Source organism: Phalangium opilio, unplaced genomic scaffold (genome assembly GCF_054372755.1).
Source record: "Phalangium opilio isolate 3A_F unplaced genomic scaffold, DU_Popi_V2 ptg000391l_1, whole genome shotgun sequence".
NCBI lineage: Eukaryota > Metazoa > Arthropoda > Arachnida > Opiliones > Phalangiidae > Phalangium > Phalangium opilio.
This window is the reverse complement of record NW_028324235.1, coordinates 869,688-890,458: the sequence shown is the minus strand read 5'-3', so window position 1 is coordinate 890,458 and position 20,771 is coordinate 869,688. Positions and strand designations below refer to the sequence as shown.

Here is a 20,771-nt window from a genome sequence, read left to right as displayed (position 1 = left end):
AAGTAGTTTGTTCTACTTTGGTGTATTAGACGGTTTACTAAATTTCTCTGCTTTCTATAGAGTTGAAGGTAGATTTCTTTTTTGTCTGGGATTTTAGATTTAGTTTTATACATATCTCGCACGTGCATTTGATTTTTAATATAGGGGCTTAGCCATGGATTCTTGTTTATTGGGGTAAACTTTTTCTTTGTAGGGGCGTGTCTATTTAAGAAGTACATTAATGTTTTTTGAAAGTCTTCCAGACCTGCTTCGGGGTCTCTAATGTGGGGTTCTATTTCATTTAATGCTAAACTCAGTTCCTTGGTAAACAGATCCGTATCCATGGCTCTGAAACTTCTAGAGCTTTTCATGGTTTTTTGGATTTTAGGGCAGGTTCTTTTCCTTATAATCCATGTTAGGTCATGGTCTGAGACACTACAAGTTTTCACTTTTACTTCTATTATGCGGTGCGGTTGGTTCGAATATATGTGGTCAATAAGGGTCTTTGTTTCGAGAGTGGTCCTGGTAGGGTCAGTAATCACTTGTTTAAAATCTTTTAGGGCATGTACTAGAGTTTTGGTTTTCGAAGAGAGCGGTTTTGAGGTTAGGTCGCAATTTGTATCGCCCATTAGAATCAGCTCCGAGTGGTTTTTCTCATTCAGGCAGGTGATCCGTGAAAGTAGATCGGCAGTAGTGTCTTCCATGTTAGCCGTAGGAGGTATGTACATTATTGCGATGAAGATTTTACCAGAGTTCCTATAGGTTAGCTCAGCCCATATAGATTCTAGTGCCGAGCAATCTGGGCTGTTTTCCGATTGGAACTGGACATGGTTTAGGGGAAGCTGTGACTTGAAATAGATACCGACTCCGCCACCGTTTTTGCCAACACGGTCCTGTCTCCAAAGAGTATATCCGGGTATGTAGCATATGACATCTGGCATGAGGTCGTTTAGCCAAGTCTCTGTTAGGCCCAAAATATCAATGTTATTTTCCGTTAGAATATACTCGATTTCATGAATTTTATATTTAAGGCTTCTGATATTTAGATGGGCTATCTTTAGGCCCCGGGGATTTTTGGCTATTTGTGTGTTACATTTTGAGTTAGATTTGTCTAATACTGTTCTAGTGCTGCTGATTAGGTCATCTTTTGGTCAAACCTCAGATATGTCCGTAATTTCTGGATCGTAAGGATCAGTTGTTAGGTTCTCGGTTGCCCATGCTCTTTTAATGCGTAACGGGTGCGGCCAGTTTTGGGGATCTCTGATTATTTGATCATGTTTTGCACTACATTCAATATTGATGCCCGTTGTCCAGAATTCACCGTTTTTATTGGTGGTTACCTTTGCGTTGTTTATATTTAGTTCTTCAAGGTGCAGAATAATGTCTTCTATATTTATTTCTGGGCCACAGTTCGATAATAGATAACTAGTCTTAGGTGCGTTAGACAATGTCAGTAGGAGTTTGTCTTCATCGATGTATTTTTCAGGCAAAAGCGTTTCCAAAAAAGAGGAATTTCTGAAATTATTCAGACATATTGATTCACATTCAAATAATTCAAGATCGATAGTTTTTTCAGTACAATATAACTCACGCTCTATGGTATCTTTGTTTAAAGTACATTTTGTAGCGTTAGTTTTAATATTGCAATCTGGATTTTAGTTTTGCTGATTCACGTTGGAATCTTCACCGTCATGACTGAAATCTTGAACATTTTCTCTTGAAGAAACATTTAGAACAATAGAATTTTTAATAGGAGTTGACGTTGTCTCTGGTTTTCTTCTTTTTACAAAAAATGTTGCTGTGTATTTATCATCTGTAGGTTTGCAACGCTTTCTATTTCGTTTTAATTCATTTAGGTGGTAATGAACATTTCTTTCCTCTCCGTTTTCGATATGTTTTTCTTCAATTTCATCTCTGAAGAGCTCAGCCGCTTTGATGTGGTAGCAACTTGTGGCGTGATTGCACGTACAATAATCTTGTTCCAAGTTGACTAAATACAGTTTATCTCCAATAGGATTACGTACCAAATAGCACTTAGTAGTCCCTTCGTAGCTAACTCTATCGTTTTCAATGCACAATAAAGCCATATCATCGGTGGTAGCATTGTCTTTTAAGTTTTTAACCTTTGGTATCATTTTCGGATATTTTCCAGAAACAAGGAATTCAATTATTTTGTCACTTGGGAAACTGTCATATTCTGGGAGGTAAAGTGATAGACTCGCCTGCCCTAATTTCTCATATTCTTGATTAAAATAAATCATCAGTTGTATTTGAGTCATTAAGCAACTCAAAATGACTCCATCAATTCTAAGTTTTTTAACAGAAGTTTGCAAATCATTTTGAAATTTCTCACTGAAATAATAAGAGTCAAAGTATATTCCCTTGCTTTGCTCCATTTTCATACCTTCACAGGTGAAAGCCATTGATTCAGACAAGCCGTCTCTGTTGTGAAGAATTGAAACTTTTTTCCCAAATTTTTTGAGCCCCATTAATGGCACAACAAACTGTTCCAAAAAATATTTGTCAGCCTCAAGGCTTGATCTCTGATGCAGCAGAAATAACACTGGGAACTGTGGGTTATTTGGCAATTCTGTATTTCTCATGGAAATACCAGAAATCACAAAATCTTCCATCTCACACATTGTACTAAGTGTGATTCGTGTTGTAATGGAAGAACTTGAAGTTCTAAGAAATGTGGCTGCTTTTATTAGACATTCGGAAAATCCAAAAATTATCATCAGTTGTCCTTCATAATACAAAATTTCTTTAATGTCGTTTTTTAGAGGCCCCTTAGTTAAGCCAATCACATTTCCAAATGAGTTTACAGAAACAAAATTTTGATTTGCTTTCAGTGTAGAAAAAATTTCATTATTTTCGTGAACTACACTTAGTATTTTCTGGAAAGTTTTCCCATTGCCAACGTTATCACCCCCGCCAACTCAGTGTTTTCTGGGGGTGATTGAGGTATCGTAATGCTTTCAGTGACTCTTCTTACAGGTTTTTTTCGTGTAACTAATGTCTCATCTCCATAGTATTCTACTGCAATTGCCACAAAATGTTTAACAGAAGAATTGATTAGCTCATAAGTGAATTTCTTGAACCTATTATCATATTTAACATCTTTACCAGGCCTCAGATAATAATAGCCTCTTTTTATACAGTTTTGATTATAATTTCGTTTTGAAACTTTCTTCCACAAAATCCGGTCTGATCGTTAAACTTCATTTACTTTGTCGTTTTCAACTCTGAAGATAAAAATGTCCCCTCCTTTGGGTTCAACAGTTTCCGGCAACAAAGTTGTGTAACAGGACTGTTGGTAACAAATAGTTAAGCTGCGCTAACGTAAACATCACGACTCTGCCGTAGGGAAAACATATTAAACTTTTTGTCATCTTACCAGGAGTATTTCGAAGTTTTCGATCTTTCACAGGGTGAAAAGCACTATCTTTATTTCAACACGTTAACAATTTGAATAGGTATGCCATTTTTACATCAAATTGGAAGCGAACACGGAAAATACAGCATAAAAAAACCTAGGGTTAACCTGGTTAGGCTATGTTTCTAGCATAAAATTGAGCAGACTATATAAAGGATTCCAAAACAAATGAGAGCTGGAAATCAGCCTTTTTAATAATCTTTAAAGAGGAAAGACACTATATGAGACTAAAATTACATAGAGTACCTAAAATAGGGGAATGGCAGCCCTCTGCCTTCGACTGTATTAAGCTCTATGGGGAAATAAGATGGAGTGCCAGTAGTCTATACAACTTAAGCCTTGGCCGTAAAGGACGTCGAAAAACTTACTTCAAAAGATATAAAAACCTCTATTAACTGTAATTATTTACCTGAATTAATTTTTTAGATGAAAATTCGACCTGATAACGACGTATTTCTTATTAAGGGTGCTACAGTTAATTAGAAAATACATATAAAGGTGCTCAAGCTCGGATGAAATACCTAAGTAATTTGTTAGCGTCTACTGCTAAGAAATTAAGACAATCAGCAAGAAAGCATTATCCAACATTCGCAGCAAGAAAGCCAACATTCGCAATTAGTCAACGTAACTTGTTAGCATCCACAAACCTAGGCCCTTCTAGTTGTCAACGAGAACGAAATGAAGAAATAGGTTTAAGCGCGCTATAAGGTTAGGCTGACTTCTGACCCAAAAGTAATTTTTGGATGTACTTTGTTAATTAGTTTAAGTACAATACTTAGACTACATTAATTAAAAATCGAAACAGGTAAGTTTCCAATTTCATAAATGCTTGTTAATTTAGAAGTATTCCGAAAACTAACTTCGCTGTAGTTTTTCCGTATGGCCGGCTTCAATTGCCTTAAAAAACCAAAATTTTTTAATGCTTTTTCTATGGGACGCTAACCCTAAAAACTGTGAATTTTCCTTTAACATTACAGAAGGGTGTCATGTCATATCTACAAGGGCCTACCGGCCCTGTAGAATATGTTGTTTTTTTATGTTACCTTGTTTTAGGCAATCACTTACACAAAGAGATTCCACGGGTTTGCTCTTACATTGAGCCTCTTCATGAACAATGGAAACAATTTCACTACCACCACTATGTTCCTTTTCAGTAACTTCTGATAACATTTCAATTTTAGTAAAATAATTTGTTATTAGAGGTGTAATTTTTCTAATTGCCTTTTTTTCCTTCTTTTTCTGTGTTTCACAGGGTCCAATTTCTAGGGCTGGAGTGGTATCTTTTTGTAAACGGCACATTGTGTTGTTGGACGACCCTTTTTCATAGGGTTCAATATCATCGGCTTGAATGGTTAGGTTTTCTAGACCATCCTCCAAAGCTTTCTTCCCATTAGAGATACCCTTTTTTTCAAAGGGTCGTTGAGCTTTTGAGACTGAGGGCTCAACGTTTTGTGTAGTGGTTAGCATTGCTAGACCATCCTTGGTGTTCTTGGTACCCAGCTTGTCACTGGGTCCAATTTTTTGTACTGGAGTGGTTAGCATTGCTAGACCATCCTTGGTGTTATTGGTACCCAGCTTGTCACTGGGTCCAATTTTTTGTACTGTAGCTGTTAGCATTGCTAGACCATCTTTGGTGTTCTTGGTACCCAGCTTGTCACTGGGTCCAATTTTTTGTACTGGAGTGGTTAGCATTGCTAAACCATCTTTGGTGTTCTTGGTACCCAGCTTGTCACTGGGTCCAAGTTTTGGCATTGGAGTGGTTACCTTTGGTAGACCATCCATAGAGCCACTGAAACCTGAATTGTCAAGAAATTCAGGTATTTTTGTTTGTTTAGTAACAAACCCTAAAAATAAAAAACAATTCAATTAGAATATTTATAATAGCAACCACTGTAATAAAAGGGTAAAAAGGCAAAATTTAAGAATAGCCCCTGCTCTTCCAAACTTAATAAATCATATACCAAATGAAAGCTCACGCCTTCCTCTATTCATAGAGTAATATCGGTTACGGGGAGGGTGACATTAAACTCCGCCCATTCGCCCTTTTGGAGGCAGAATTTAACATGAGATCTATAGCCACCAGAAGGTGACTCCATCTGTTGGCTTGTTAATTTCATTGGCTGAAAAACCAATGACGTCTCACCCCCCTCAGGAAATATAACTCTATTGCACACCATTATAGTGAGCGCAAACAATAATTAACATTAAAAAACTGATTATATATATAGCAGTGCCAAAGGCTTTGCCAGGACTCGCTGTGATGATACACGCGCGTCCGTTACAAAAAAATGCATATAAATATAGCTTCAAACATTTGAAGTTTCAGTGATCAAAGAATCGCATTTTTAAAAATACAAAACGCACCTAACCAAACCAAACCTAACGTAACCAAACCAAACCAAACCAAAACAAACAAAACCAAACCAAACCAAAACAAACAAAACCTAACCTAACCTAAATTTTATGATTGAAGGTAATTTTTTTACTCATTTTAACAAAATTCATTCCGCGTAAATTATTTTATTTTCACATAATTTACTGGTTATTTTAGGTTAGGTTTGGTTTGGTTAAGTGCGGCGCCGCTGCGTGTATCATCACAGCGAGTCCCTGCAAAGCCTTTGCCACTGCTATATATATAATTAGTTTTTTAATGTTAATTATTGTTTGCGCTCAAAAATAGCCGGTAACAATTCAAAGAGTAAAGCAATTTACCTTTCTCCATCCTTAAAGATATATGCCTAAATTTTTAAAACTTAATTTAAAACTTTAAAAGTACGAGAACAAAGCAGCGCGAAATAAACGCCAAGAGTCCAAGAAGCCCAAGACAAAATGGCGATTTTTTTTGATTTTTTGTTGAGTTTGCAAGGCGAATTGGGCTCTTACGTCCGCGGCAAGGATGCGATTATTCAGGGTTCAGTATGTGTGTAAGCAGGGGAAGGAAATGAGGTTTACTTGGGAGGTGACGGACGGGGTGTGGGGTCATGTCACCTCCGGCGGACACGGGGCAGTCGGCACCTATAGGGTAGGATCGCCGACATGTGTCTTATTCCCTCAAACTTTGCCGCCCAGACGCTTGGCTTACAGGAGTAAATGGCGAATTTCACACACCAGTAAGTAACACGGCGGGTACCAGCGTGGGAAATAAGCCGGTGGCACAGGGCAAATGACCAGTTTAGAAATTTCGTGGACCAGTTTAAAAATTAAATCGGCGGGGTGTCAGTGGTCCACGGGACTACTAAGAAAATTCAAGGGTAACCAGAGTCCAGACATTATCTCAACTATTTTAATTACCAACTTCTTTAGTTTAGCAGACGACGCGCACTGATCAATGGTCATGGACCAGTTTATTTATTACATGCCAGGAGGTTTGCTGGCCCAGTGTCCAGTTTTAAAAATATCCATATTTCCCACCCTGGCGGGTACACCACCTTCCTTGCAGCCGTAAGCAGGGTGGGAAATACGGATTTTTGTAAAGTGGACATTGGGTCAGCGACCCCCCTGGCCTGGAATAAATAAACTGGTCAAGGACCACTAGCCAGAGCACGTCGTCTGCTAAACTAAAGAAGCGGGTAATGAGAATATTTGTTTTGAAACCCTTGCCTCGCCCTCGACCAAGCCACAGAGCCAAAAGTAATAATTAAAAAAATAAAACAGATGGTGAACTCCACAGCAGTCTGGGAAATAAGGATATTTTTTAAACTAGTCTTTGGGACCAGTGACCTCCCTATTCCCCGAAATAATTAACTGGTCTCCGGACTGGTCCTAGCCTTTGTTCTCCTATAGATTTGCAATTAAGAAACTGGTCCTGAGGACCAGTAACCCCCACTTCTTGAATTAAAAAACTAGTCCAATCAATTAATAAACTAGTTTTGGACCAGTGAAGTGTGCTATTTCCCAGACTGCTCCACAGAACACTCTTTGTCGTCTAAACTTGACCATAGCCAACCATCTCTATCAGCGTAGGAAATAAGGCGGTGGCACAGGGCAAATGACCAGTTTAAAATTTGCCTGGACCAGTTTAAAAATTAAATCTGAGGGGGGTCAGTGGTCCACGGGACCTCTAAGGAAATTCAAGGCTCACAAGAGTCCAGACATTAATTCAATTACTTTAATTATCCACTTGTTTAGTTTAGCAGACGACGTGCCCTGGTCACTGGTCATAGACCAGTTTATTTACTCCAGGCCAGGGGGGTCGCTGGCCAAATGTCCTGTTTAATAAAAATCCTTATTTCCCACCCTGATCTCTATGTAGCCAACTCGATTTTGGGATTACGGCTGCAAGCAAGGTGTTGTCACTGGTGTGTGGAATTCACCATTTGGTCTTGGGCTTCTTGGACTCTTGGTTTATTTCGCGCTACTTTGTTCTCTTTCTTTTAAAGCTTTAAATTAAGTTTTAAAAAGTTAGGCATATATCTTTTAGGATGAAGAAAGGTAAATTGCTTTAATCTTTGAATTGTTACCCTTTTATTACAGTGTTTGCTATTATAAATAATCAAATTGAATTTTTTTTATTCTTAGGGTTTGTTACTAAACAAACAAAAATACCTGAATTTCTTGACAATTCTGGTTTCAGTGGCTCTATGGATGGTCTACCAAAGGTAACCACTCCAATGCCAAAACTTGGACCCAGTGACAAGCTGGGTACCAAGAACACCAAGGATGGTTTAGCAATGCTAACCACTCCAGTAAAAAAAATTGGACCCAGTGACAAGCTGGGTACCAATAACACCAAGGATGGTCTAGCAATGCTAACCACTCCAGTACAAAAAATTGGACCCAGTGACAAGCTGGGTACCAATAACACCAAGGATGGTCTAGCAATGCTAACCACTCCAGTACAAAAAATTGGACCCAGTGACAAGCTGGGTACCAATAACACCAAGGATGGTCTAGCAATGCTAACCACTCCAGTACAAAAAATTGGACCCAGTGACAAGCTGGGTACCAAGAACACCAAGGATGGTCTTGCAATGCTAACCACTACACAAAACGTTGAGCCCTCAGTCTCAAAAGCTCAACGACCCTTTGAAAAAAGGGGTATCTCTAATGGTAGCAAAACTCTGGACATGGACGAAAGCTTGAGTGAATCAAGTGATTCCGGATCTTCATCAGATGAACAAATATCAAACTCTCACTGTACCTCTAAGAGTTCTCTTGAGAACGGTCCTTAACGCTGCAATACTACGAAGCGTTTACTTAATAAGGAAGCACAGATTTTACTAAAATCTACTTTGAGAGGTAAATTAGATGGACCAGTTTACACTACTCCCTTTCCAAAAAGCATTGAACCTAAAAGTGGGGATGTATTTGCGTTTCGTGTGCCGATAGAACAATTAACAGATGCAATAAATTCAGACCGAATATTTTGGAGAAATGGAGGACAAAATAAAACAAATCAGGCAGTTATAAAGAAGTATTTCTATCTTGGAACAGGAAAGCGTCACGAAAAGGACTCAAATTTCTCAAAAACGGTTTTTATACTAAAAAATAATAAAGACAGAAACGTAATGTCTATTCTTGTTCAATATTTGGGCAATGAGAATCTCGTGGAACGCCGTTGCCATGGTAATTCTCATAAATACGAACGAATGTATGCCCCAACCATGCCTTCAGTGAGGAAAAATATTAAAGGCAAAGTGGAACTTGGAACAGACCCAAGGAAAGCCTATGATGAAGTTTTAGATGAAACTGAAAAAAATTTCAAAGCCAAAACATTTTCCAATCAAGAAGTTCAGGTTTCTCACCAAGATGTTGAAGACATTAAAGGCAGAAATTTAAAGCAGGCACAAAATTTCAAGTACAACGTCGAAAGAGAGAGAAAAATATCGGATAATCCGTATTACAATTTAATTGAACTAGCAAATGGACCATTTCATGGAACGATATTGAACAGTAATTTTCACGTCATTTTGACCATTCCAGAAATGTTAGAGCTCTCGAAACGCTTGTTAAGAGCATCAGATGATGATCCAAACTTGGAACCGGTGATGTCTTATGACACAACTTTTGAAGTGGGAAATTTTTATGTTTCCTTTTTAGCCATGAAAAACACAGAAATTGTTGGAAACCCTTTAATTCCTTTCTTTGCTATATGTAACCATCTTAATCCGAAAATCAAATTAAATTTTTGATTTATCTTTAAATTAATAACGAAATACCTTAAATTAACACTATAAAGATAATATTAGCCCTTTAAACTTAAACCTATCCCTTTAAAAAACTGAAAAGAAATTCTTTCGTACAAAAGAAAAGGAACTAGCCCCTCCATGTTGACACAGTACTTTCTAGAACGATCCTATACCCCTATATCCATAGTGCAAAATGAAATACCTAGCAACGAAAACTCTTTCCAAGAACCCAGAGAAATGTCACGCTGATTTAGACCCCAAGCAACAAGACCTTGAGTCACTATCCTGGTACCTGGCCCGAGAAACTTCTAGAACATTTTTTTTAACCCTTAAACTGACCAATCCGTATTGGTCCCAGATTTAAAAGTTTTGCCTATTCGTTGATAACACGAATCCGCCCGGCTACGTAATAAATATGGTCCACTATTCGCCAAACCGAAGTCAATCAACAAAAGTCATTGTCCCAGAAATGCTTGCGAGAAACTAGAAGTTATATATACGAAGTCCCTCCTGTCCCACCCTCAGTCGATATCTGAACCCCTTAACGAAACCCTGTCGGCTCACCCTTAAGAAACCCTTAGAAATCTGGAGTATTATTTTATATCGGAGATATTTTTTATTCATTTTGATACCTTTATTTTTCATCAATTTCAATCCCCAAGTTTTCGGAAGAGAATCGGAGAGATTTTTTATTCAATTTGAATCCTTGATATTACATTTTTTTAACCCCTAAGTTGAAGAAGAGAAGGAGCGCGAGTGCGAGAGATATTAAAAGAAAAAAAGAAAATAATTAACCCTTAAATCGCGAGAAAAGAAAAAAGATCCTGAATTAAAACCCTTAAAACGCGAGAAAAGAAAAAAGATCCTGAACCCTTGAGAAGAATATGCAAGAGGAGCAACTTGTCGTAAGAAATTAAATAAAACTTGAAACTATTTTGATAAACTGACTTGAAACTATGGTTAAAGAACTTAGATTATGGTTAACGGATTGATTCATTTTTTTTTTAAATCCTAACTTTCTATTTTTGAACATTATTGTTTTAGTGCATAACTGCACGATTTTAACCCAAACACCCCTAAAATTTAAATGTGAAACTTAAAGGAGACATTCCATAGAGTATATTACTTTTGATTTTTGTTTAATTTTTTATTTTGACCCCTATAAAAGTGTGTGGAAATTTATGAACAAGATTGAATATTATGTTGAATATTAAAATTTGGATTAGAATCTATTTTGACTCTCAATTGACACATACCATCAAACGCGGTCACTTTTGATTCAGAAATTTTATAAGCCCCTCGTTCCCGTTAAAAGGCCTTAACTCTCCACAACTGACTGCATTCTAACATCTTGTCTAGCGTTAGCGAGGTTGAATCATAAGTGAAAAGAGGTAGGTGTTTGTCTTATACTTTAACCCCTCTAATAAGAATCGAACACTCCACCTTACCCCCAATAAAATCTTAAAGAGCATAAAGAAAAGGCTTATATATGGTACATGATCGCAAATTCATGTCAACGCACAGTCATTTTTTCCAAAAATTTGTAGCTCCTTTATTGGAGCTGGATCAATATGGTCAAAATGTTCCAATTATTTGTGACAGAGAAGCTGGGTTGATACAAGCCATTACAAGAAGTTGTGAAATTGGCCGAAAACACCTTCTCTTCTGCCATAACCATATAAAGAGAAATGTTACCGATTGGCTGTCTAAGACAAATGCCAGTGCTGAAGATAAAAAGGTGTACTCAGAGTTTCTAAATGACTTGATAAATTGTGAGACAGTCGAAGAATTCGATGAATTATATGACACATATAAAGTAACTTGGAGTAAAGAATTTGAGAATTACGCCGACAAACACATTAAAACAGCTTTGCGCAAAGGATGCATAAAAGCTGTAACAAAGAGATTTGCAGCTTTCCGAAATTGTGTTCCAACAAATAATGTCAGTGAAAGCCTCAACGCAGACTTCAAAGCATATATTGATAATAAACAATTAAGTGTAACTGAGGTTGTAGTTGCCATAGTGAACTATCAATTATCAAAATTGAAAGAAATAAACCGAGCATATTCAGGTATAGGTTCGTATTTTTTAAAAAAGAATCTAAGAAACCCAGAACTTGATGGCAACCAAAACCCGGCTTTAAAAATAACGCCGCAAAAAAATCACTGGACCAACAAAGATGTGATTGATCAATTAAGATTGAGCTCTGAACATGACAATAAGAAAAGGAAATCGTCTGAAACATCCAATATTGGATATAACGCTTTAGCATCCTTGTGCATAGAAAAACAGTTAATAACGTATGAACCAAAAAACAAATGTCACATTGTTGGAAACCCTTACGACAAGGTTTTTCACGCTGTCGAATTGAAAAAAGATACTTGCACTTGTGGATCCAAGGATTGTTTCCATACATTTGCAGTAAAGCGATTGCTAGGAGAGGTGGGAAAACAAGCGATCAATTCTACGACGCTGTTAAAACCAAAAATTCCAAGTGGTCGCAAGAAGCCGAGGAGAGAAGATTATGACTATTCATTTAGTGCAGCTCCCGACTCTACTTATGTCGTGGAAAATACTGGTATTGACCTGGAAGCTTTGAAAACAATTGATATTTCTTTAACACACGCTGAAAAGGATCAATTGCTTTACGACGAAATGGAGCTTGATAGCCATGATGAACAGCTGATTAATGATCAATTTTTGAACATTCCACACGAAAATAATATTAATCAAATAGTCACTGAAGTAGACAGATCAGTCGCCCCATTACCAAATGAAAGTTCAGACTTAACCTGAGCGAAGAGCACTATAGATTTGTGTTGCAAAGAGTCTAAAAACGAAGGAAGCGAAACAATTAATGAGAAAACGTATGAAACCTTTCCAGAAACTGACGAAAATTTTCTACCTCAATTGGAATGCCATGCAACCATAGAGACTCCAAATGAAAGTTTAATAAATATGCCTGTGTTAGAGCAACCGCCGATTTTTGGGTCTGGACATGTTTACCTTTATAACATTATAAACAAGCTTAAGAAGTCTGGTGTTCAAGAAGCTGACACTCAAATCATATCAAGCAGTTCCTCAGATTTGGCAAGTTCCGGCTCTTCCTCGAAATGCGAAAAATCCCCTGACATGGAAATGATATTGAAAAACAAAAATGTTGAAACGTTAGTAAATGAAGAAGAGCCAATCATTGACCACGGGCAAGCTTTCCTTCATAACATTATTGACAAGCTTAAGCAGTCTGGTGTCCAAGAAGCTGACTCAGAAATCATATCAAGCATTTCGTCAGATTTGGCAAGTTCCGGCTCTTCGGTGAAATGCGCTAACCATGACGGTAGTGAAATACCTTTAGATTACGAAACTGCTGCCAAGTTCGTTAGATATGAAGATTTTTATGAAAATGAGCAAACAAAAACTCTGAAGCTGAACGAACCAGTTAGTGGTTTCCTAATACATAATTGTATGGCTAATTTGGTGAAAGCCCATCATGCTGAGAATAAGGTATTGGTTATTGAAAGTGGAATGTTTTTAACTTTGCACATAGCCTTACATGGCTTGGTGTCAAAAATTAGCACCAGTGAAGGTTACTATAAGTCAGCATACCAATATTTAGAGCATAATGAAGCCGCCAATAAAGATGTTCTGGCTGTTCTGTTTCCCTCAGATGTTACAAATATGTCGGGAAGGCACTGGTTTTTAGGGCTCATTAATTTAGGAGAAAAGAAAATTTGCGTCTTAGATGGCCTGCACACAGACCCAAACAAGCTTCTTAAACACATGAAAACGCTATTAACCTTTGTTATTCTCACATTACACATTGCTAAATTAAGTTTCAATCGTGATGAATGGGTTTTTGAAATTAGCGTGGATTGTCCTACTCAACAGGCGAGCACCAACGACTGTGGTCTCTTCGTTTTGTATTATTTTTTTCTTTTTTGAAAGCTCAGAAAACTGAAGTGCCGTCATCCTCTTTCATTGGCAGAAAATGGGCATTTCATGTGAACTCGTTAAAGTTTCATGAAATTAAAAATAAAATGTCTAGGAATAAGGCGAAAGTGGACATTTCAATTCCACAAACGACATCAACTCGTCTACGACTATGGAATACATTAAAATGCAATCGAGTCGAAACCGAAAATGAAGTGAGTACGTGGCTTCTAAAGTACCATAAAAAGGGCGTCATGAAATGTGATGCCGATTTTTGTCCTGGGTTTGATAAAACAAGTCATTACGTCATGTGCGTTAGTTGCAGAAGATGGTTACATGACCAATGTGAAAATTTTCCAACCTACAAAAATGAAACGTACTATCGCTGTTCCAAATGCAATCAATAGAAATATTTTTCTTTTCATCTATTCAAAGTCGACAGAGGCAACTTATATAAAAAAAATTGTAAATCTGTTATTTCTTTTACAGACCGACAGGCTACCTTCAAAGAGACCTTAAATGATAATTTTCTGTTTTGGTATAAGGTCCTTTCAAAGCAAATGTAGGCACCTTTGGCGTAAGCCTCCTCACTAATATTTCTTCAAACAGATTTCACCTTAGCAAACGCAAGAGCCAAATAGAACTCGTCCAAGGGTAAAAAGAAATATTACTTAAATTTTTATTTAAACCTACAGGCGGCAAGGTTTACTAACATACATGCCTATAAACCTAGTGTTCCGACCGCAATTAAGACCAAGCATACCTGGCAAAGGAATATTTAAATTTCCGCGTAACAAGCTGCCCTTTCTTTGAAAGGAACTTGTAAATATATCTACCTTGACTCTTAGGGCTGTGCGAATAGTACTTTTTAAGGTATTCGTCGAATACCAAATAGCTATGTTTTTGGGAGCCATCTCTCGGCTCGGAATAGAAAAATGACCAAATAATTAGACCAAATAGTGTGAAGTTCAAAAATTCGACCAAATTTAAATTTCTATAAAACTATTCTACCAAATTTCAAATTTATAAATATTGGGACACGGAAAGGTACTTTTGAACGGCTGAAAACTTATTTTTGAACGAATCAAAAGTTTTATTTTAATCAAAATTAGGTTAGTTGTCAATATATCCCTATTCGCTTTGCAATGTATGACCTCTTCCATGATACTATATTTTTTAATAGGTATACTATAGTGACATATTATTAGGAAGTTCAATAGTTAGCTCCGCAGCGAGAAGTTGATAATAACCAGTACCCTTTAAGTTAAAACCTTTATTGATTTATTCTTTTCAATGAACTTCTAAAGACTGAGTGGCTGATTCCAGCTATAGCCTCCTAGATCACGCGACTCGGTGAACGCGGGTAATACTTTTAATAATAGTAGCCACGTCAGAATTCTAAGGCTGTGTCTGCCGAGTCGCGTCATCTATGGGGCCACGGTCCAGCGGACACTATGACAGCGCCCATAGGGATATGAGCATCACATTTATGTTTCTATCTCTATGACAGCGCCCTCAAATTCACAAAATCAGCAGAAAAATTCAAAAACTGGTTGCGAATACCAAATAATTTGGTCAATAGACTGTTAAAAACATTCATTTTCTCGTGGTTTTATCCGCCATAGAATAGTCGGTTTTTCGAAGCTCATTATTTGGTATTCTAGAATTTTGAAAATCATTATTCGATTCGTCGGTGCGAATAGTAAACGTCAATTTTGACCAAATTATTTGGTCCGACCAAATAGTAACGAATAGTCTGCACGGCCCTAACCTTGAGGGAAAAGTAGACATGGATATTAATGCTTGTGTCCCAATAAATTTTGTCAAATGGTAAAATAAAATGTAAAATAACAAATTTTACCACCTTTTTTCACTCAGTCACACGAAACGGAAAAACCTTTTTTTTTTGTTTTTAATATTAAATTTTACTTTCTTTTGGTAAATGGTAAATATTATAATCTTATGTATTTTTTTGTCAAAAAGTTTGGTTATCATATAAATTGTTACACTAATCCGTGGCTGTGGCTTGAAATTCTTAACTCATTAAGTTTGGTCAATTACATCATTATGCGTTAGCAACTTTGTTGAAAATGGTGTAAACGAGAAATGGCGTGAAACTAAGGAGTGAAATAGCTATAGTTAAGTAATAATTGTGTTACGGTTGAGTATATATAATATTTTTTATTGTGCTAGGTATTTATTAGTGATTAACACTGTCATAGCAACCTTTAGCTTTCGAAACATTTTTCTGTTACTTGTAAGATAAAATAATATTTTATAACCCAAAAATTGAAAGACATTAAAAACGACCGAGGAACATTTACGCGGATGCTTCGAAGTTAATAAAAACAACACCTCGAGTAAAGACCAAGAAAATGTCTTGTGCCACGTTTGTAACACGAGAAACGCGCTACAATTATTAACTTTTAAAAATGACAAGTTGAATAACTTACATGAAGACAGTGCACTGTGCAACTACAAGAAGATAAAGTAATGTTAACTACATGTGCAGTAACAATTGTCTAGTGAATCGCAATTCCGCAGAAATTATTAGATGAACTGTTTGTAGCACGAGAAACGCACTACAATTAACTTTTAAAAATGACAAGTTGAATAACTTACATGAAGACAGTGCTACTACATGAAGATAGAGTAATGTTGACTACGACATGTGCAGTAATAATTGACTAGTGAATCGCAATTCCACAGAAATTATTGGATGAAATTTTCGTGATGAACATTGCTCTTATGGTAGTAGTGCATCATTCGTAAACTCGCCTCGCCTCTGTAAAACAGAGCAACATAAACCAGTGGAGTGCACAACTACGACCACCCTAGTTTCGGTTTTAGAATGAAACGCAATGACAGTTAATTAATGAAATCTTGTCGGTGCATTTAAACTTGCATTCAAATGAGATTCGTCGATTATCGAAAACTGTATTTTCTAAAGCTGTTTGGATCACTTGAAGCCACTACAATTATATGTAACTTTTTGGGTTCATTGAGAATTTAACTAAAACATTATTAGGTTGTTATGGCGGTGTTTAATTCATTATGAAATGCTAGTATTATATATTGAAAATATTTGAATTCAACTTGTTTGTATAACAATTATTAAAAATAAAAGCAAGTAAACTTTTCATATGGTTCTTTTTTCATCATTTCTGTAAAAAAATAGGCAAACGATGAGCCAAATAAATTTTTTCCCTTTGAATCCTATGAAAATTGGTGAAAAATAATTATAAATAATTGTTAATTAATTTTAGACACTAATTAGTATCATTGGCATGAAGGTATTTTACAATTAAGGCATCATCGCTCGATCTACCAAGAAATTAAACCATTTTTTCTAGCTTCGGGATTAATAATAATAATTCAGGTAAATCCTTTATTGTTTAGTAATAAACTATGTGTATCTTGTGTTTAAAACATGGTGGGAAATATATTTGTAAAATCTATATAATAACACAAATATTCACCTTTATATTAAAATTTGAACTAACTTTATCTATAGCAACACCAATATTCGAAAACTAAGCGTTTTAAACTTCGCGCCAAAGAGTAGATTTTACCGCCATTTACTTGATGCTGTTGCATAGCCCACTCGATCACGCGCGTCACGACGAGAAATTTCAAGGGTAAACAGGACGCAAGCTGCTCGCGCTATCGCGAGCAGCTTGCGTCGTGACGCGCGTGATTGAGTGGGCTATGGCTGTTGAAAGGAAAACATCCAGTGGTTATCGGCTCGCGCATGTCAATGGGCGGGGCTTTACATTTCCCCACTCGGTCCAGGTTCGGAAATAAGGATATTATCAAAACTGGACACTGGGTCAGCAAACCTCCTGGCCTGGAATAAATAAACTGGTCCATGACCATTGACCAGGGCGCGTCGTCTGTTAAACTAAAGAAGTGGGTAATTAAAATAGTTGAGAATAATGTCTGGTCTCTGTTTACCCTTGAAATTTCTCAGTGGTCCCGTGGACCACTGACGCCCCTCCGATTTAATTTTTAAACTGGTCCAGGAAATTTTTAAACTGGTCATTTGCCCTGTGCCACCGGATTATTTCCCACGCTGACTCGGTCTATATCCCACCAAGTCCCACACGAGTCCCACTCTACTTATGGATAGCAGCCTAATCAAACTGTTTATAAATTGGTTAAATTCGACGTTGAAAATAGTTCAATAAAATGTTAAATAACGTGTTAAAGACGGTTTTATTTATTTTAATTTTGCGATGTTCAGCGGGTAAATATACATTTATAATTCATTAAAATAACAAGTATAAGTAATGTTTACTTAAGCCTTGGTTGATATTGAATGGGCCAATGCATGGCGGGCTCGGGAACGGGGGGGGGTGTGAAGCTGAAAAATATTTAGTATAATCTGAATCTGGTTATAGTCCTATTTTTGACGTGTCTCCGGTTTTGAGGAATAAAAATTTGAAAACTGAACCATTTGACCTCGTTGCAGAAAACGCGGGACCAGTCGTTTCAAGACTGTCGAGTTCTTTGTTTCAAGTCTTTTTGTCTCAATTATATCTGGAAGAATTTTTAATCTCTGAAGTCAATTGTCCCGTCAATTGTCAAAATATTTCGCAACGTGGAAATTTCAATATGAGGGGCCGTAAAAGAAAATTGTAATTCACTAACTTTTTTTCATATTATTATTTAAAAAATTAAAAAAAACTTGACAGCTACATTTACCCGAAAGCCCCTTTGTAACTCCACACTTCATGCGATGTTGGAGATTCTGTCCATCTCGCGCGTTCTGTCACTAACTCAATTTCATATTATATTTAAATTTAATTTAATTAAAATTTCGATTTTGCGCTCTTGTAGAACATTAGAGGTCCGGTAATTAGTCACTTGCATTGCATGTAACTCCCTCAAAACGATTTAAAAATCGCTAAATATATATTAAAGACAAAAATTAATTAGTTTCGTACTCTATTAGGTGATAAAATAAGTTTCAAGGACATAGTATAAATATTTATTCGCATATTGAAGCTTCCCTAACACTATCAACGGCAAAGGAGTGAAGCCCTCGCCTTATGGTTTGGTTGTACTTTCCCGAAACGGCGTAGATCACCCTTGCGCCTCGCGAGTAGAAGCTAGTTATCGCGAAAAATGTAACTTAACAGGGTTAACATAAAAAGCGCAAGCCCACAATTAGCTCTAACAACAATTATACTCCATCCCATTCTACGCTTAAAAAAAGCAATACTTCGCTGCGTACCAATAAATTTTATTTTGTTATCTTCAGATTCAGAAGCTCAACGTAGGAAAGCATTTAAAGTGAAGAGAATCTATGGTAAGTTGTACCCGCTTTGAGGATTCCGTTAATATAGATATGAGAAAAAGTGTTTGTTGTACTTAATATTTCAACAAATAACAAACAAATATTTTTAAGACTCCATCATGCCTATTGGTGAAAGCCAAGAATTTTCGCAAAAAATGGAAAACCAAAGTAAGCAAAGTGTTCTATCGGTGACTTGTCTAGGGGTGATTTTTAAAATTTTATCATTTTTGTAAGATTTGATTCCAAGCATTGGGGGGTGGGCGATGGTGTTGCTCTTGAATTCCTAAAACACGAAGGATATTACGATTGTAATATTATATATTGTATAATTTTTCATGTGATTAAACTTTTCTTTATTATTATTTAACAGCTGTCAAGGGGTGGCAGAAAATAATTGGACATACAAGATCGCACTCGCAAATAAAAAGTCTTGCGGATTATTTTGAGAAGAACATTTCATTAAATGAACATACAAGCTTCATAATTTCTACAGGAAATTTTGAACTACAAGAGGTAAGTATCATTTTATTTGGTTTCTATTTGTCATGTCCCCATAAGTACGTTGATTTAGTACTAGTGACAAATTTAGTCCAGTTATCGTTAAATTACCATTCAAACATTTCGGTATGTTGTCAATTGGAAATTTAGAGCGGTAGTAGGTATATTACTGTGCTGTGCCAACGGCTCGAAAAAGAAACAGTTCTGGTCAATTGTTGAATGAGTTTAAATTTATTTCAGTTAAGAAAGACTAACAACGACAAACATTTCGCTAACTTAAAGACATACACTGTGCAGTTACTAGACTTATTAAAGGGGAAAGAAGTTATTTTTTTAACTCCTCTTGAAACACTGGCATCAAAAGTTGAAGAATACGTTAGTTTCGTTAAAGGGTACATGGTTGGCGAGAAAGGTGTGTTTTCAAGAATGGAAAAATATTTTCTGTTGAAGTTTTAATGTAATATATATAAGTATAAAATAAATTATTTTGTATAGATTTCAACGTAATTCACTTAAAAGGAGAGCTGGTAGACGGGTAAGTTTGATAATTAAATCCGTCTATATGACGTAACTACTTCAGGCTCAATTTAGAGCAGGCGCACATGCCCAGCCTTTTAGACAATGTTCGGATCCCTAATACTTAGTATTCGCGCAGGCCCTTCAATTAATAATATAGAATTAAATAAAAATAATGTCTTCCAATTTTAACCTTGGTTTTTAATATGGTATAGGAGAGGCATCCCAATTTATCATTTGATAAAAGAGGAAATAAGAAAAATAATGATCCAGAAGACGGGTGGTGAAATAAAGAGGGGTAAAGAATACTGCAAAGCTGCGCAGTATTTAGAAACTTCGAAATGGATGGACAGGCTTCTACCACCCAAAAATAAAATTATAAACAATGAAGAAGAAGCAATAGCTGTGGGGGAAAAAAACCATCAGAAGAAAACAAAAAATTAAACGAGGAAATTCAAGAGAACGAGAACTTGATGGATGAAGAAGAAGAATCTATTAGGGATTCCGATTACGATGACCATGATGACGAGGAGTTTGAAGAAAATTATCAAGTTTGTAAAATTTAAATGTTTAAAGAAATGCTAATAATTATTCTTAAAACACTTTCTGCCATTTTATACAGAGATATCATAACTATAACAACAGGTTCACCCACTACCACTTTGCTGCTCTTAAAAATAAACATGATAAAGAAAAGAAAAATGTTTTTGAGGGAAGAAAAAAAAATTAAGTGAAAGCAGAAATTTTTTTTACAAATTTAAAGGAAAAATATTTCTTCGAATTTAAAGCAAAAAAAAAATTGGAATTGAAAGTGTTTTTTTATGGAAAGAAAAAAATGTTTAAGCGTAGAATTTCTTTTCTATTTTTTCGATTCGTTAAACAACTTCTTTTGAACGGGATATGTTTTTTTACTTCTACTAATATTAAAAAAAATTAAAAAAAAATTGTTTCTGGAAGAGAGGGAAGAAAAATAACACTTCTTTT

The 20,771-nt window shown here is 36.2% G+C and overlaps 4 protein-coding genes and 1 long non-coding RNA gene across 16 annotated transcripts; 3 read left to right on the top strand and 2 right to left on the bottom strand.

Annotated features, from left to right (window-relative positions):
- Positions 1-1,495: 1,495 nt before the first annotated feature.
- LOC149594050 (uncharacterized) lies at positions 1,496-3,278 on the bottom strand. Of its 6 annotated transcripts, none has more exons than XM_089861580.1 (3): positions 3,106-3,278; positions 1,767-3,018; positions 1,496-1,695 (listed from the first exon to the last, which is right to left on the bottom strand). In XM_089861580.1, exons 2-3 carry the CDS (start codon positions 2,715-2,717, stop codon positions 1,669-1,671), a joined length of 978 nt encoding a protein of 325 aa, XP_089717706.1. In that variant the 5' UTR covers positions 2,718-3,018; positions 3,106-3,278; the 3' UTR covers positions 1,496-1,668. The 6 variants fall into 6 exon arrangements, 5 of the variants coding, with proteins under 5 accessions (XP_089717706.1, XP_089717705.1, XP_089717709.1 ...); XM_089861579.1 differs by having other exon boundaries at positions 1,505-2,768; positions 2,865-3,018; XM_089861583.1 differs by having other exon boundaries at positions 1,508-2,286; positions 2,384-3,018.
- A 1,142-nt stretch (positions 3,279-4,420) lies between these two features.
- LOC149594049 (uncharacterized) lies at positions 4,421-6,513 on the bottom strand. Its single transcript, XM_089861599.1, has 2 exons — positions 6,128-6,513; positions 4,421-5,259 (listed from the first exon to the last, which is right to left on the bottom strand). The coding sequence occupies exons 1-2, from the start codon at positions 6,135-6,137 to the stop codon at positions 4,421-4,423; spliced, it is 849 nt and encodes a 282-aa protein (XP_089717725.1). The 5' UTR covers positions 6,138-6,513.
- A 1,210-nt stretch (positions 6,514-7,723) lies between these two features.
- LOC149594048 (uncharacterized) lies at positions 7,724-9,299 on the top strand. Of its 2 annotated transcripts, XM_089861585.1 has the most exons (4): positions 7,724-7,846; positions 7,934-8,653; positions 8,744-8,980; positions 9,047-9,299. In XM_089861585.1, exons 1-2 carry the CDS (start codon positions 7,837-7,839, stop codon positions 8,584-8,586), a joined length of 663 nt encoding a protein of 220 aa, XP_089717711.1. In that variant the 5' UTR covers positions 7,724-7,836; the 3' UTR covers positions 8,587-8,653; positions 8,744-8,980; positions 9,047-9,299. The 2 variants fall into 2 exon arrangements, with proteins under 2 accessions (XP_089717711.1, XP_089717710.1); XM_089861584.1 differs by having other exon boundaries at positions 8,744-9,299.
- Positions 9,300-12,491: 3,192 nt separating this feature from the next.
- Positions 12,492-14,316, top strand: LOC149594047 (uncharacterized). Of its 6 annotated transcripts, none has more exons than XM_089861576.1 (5): positions 12,492-13,048; positions 13,161-13,689; positions 13,794-13,850; positions 13,964-14,128; positions 14,208-14,316. In XM_089861576.1, the coding sequence occupies exons 1-2, from the start codon at positions 12,503-12,505 to the stop codon at positions 13,245-13,247; spliced, it is 633 nt and encodes a 210-aa protein (XP_089717702.1). In that variant the 5' UTR covers positions 12,492-12,502; the 3' UTR covers positions 13,248-13,689; positions 13,794-13,850; positions 13,964-14,128; positions 14,208-14,316. The 6 variants fall into 6 exon arrangements, with proteins under 6 accessions (XP_089717702.1, XP_089717701.1, XP_089717703.1 ...); XM_089861575.1 differs by having other exon boundaries at positions 13,773-13,850; XM_089861577.1 differs by having other exon boundaries at positions 13,161-13,693; positions 13,773-13,850.
- A 4,725-nt stretch (positions 14,317-19,041) lies between these two features.
- Positions 19,042-20,415, top strand: LOC149594046 (uncharacterized). Its single transcript, XR_016379496.1, has 3 exons — positions 19,042-19,286; positions 19,512-19,806; positions 20,003-20,415. It is a non-coding gene; the product is annotated as an uncharacterized LOC149594046 (long non-coding RNA).
- The last annotated feature ends 356 nt before the right edge of the window (positions 20,416-20,771 follow it).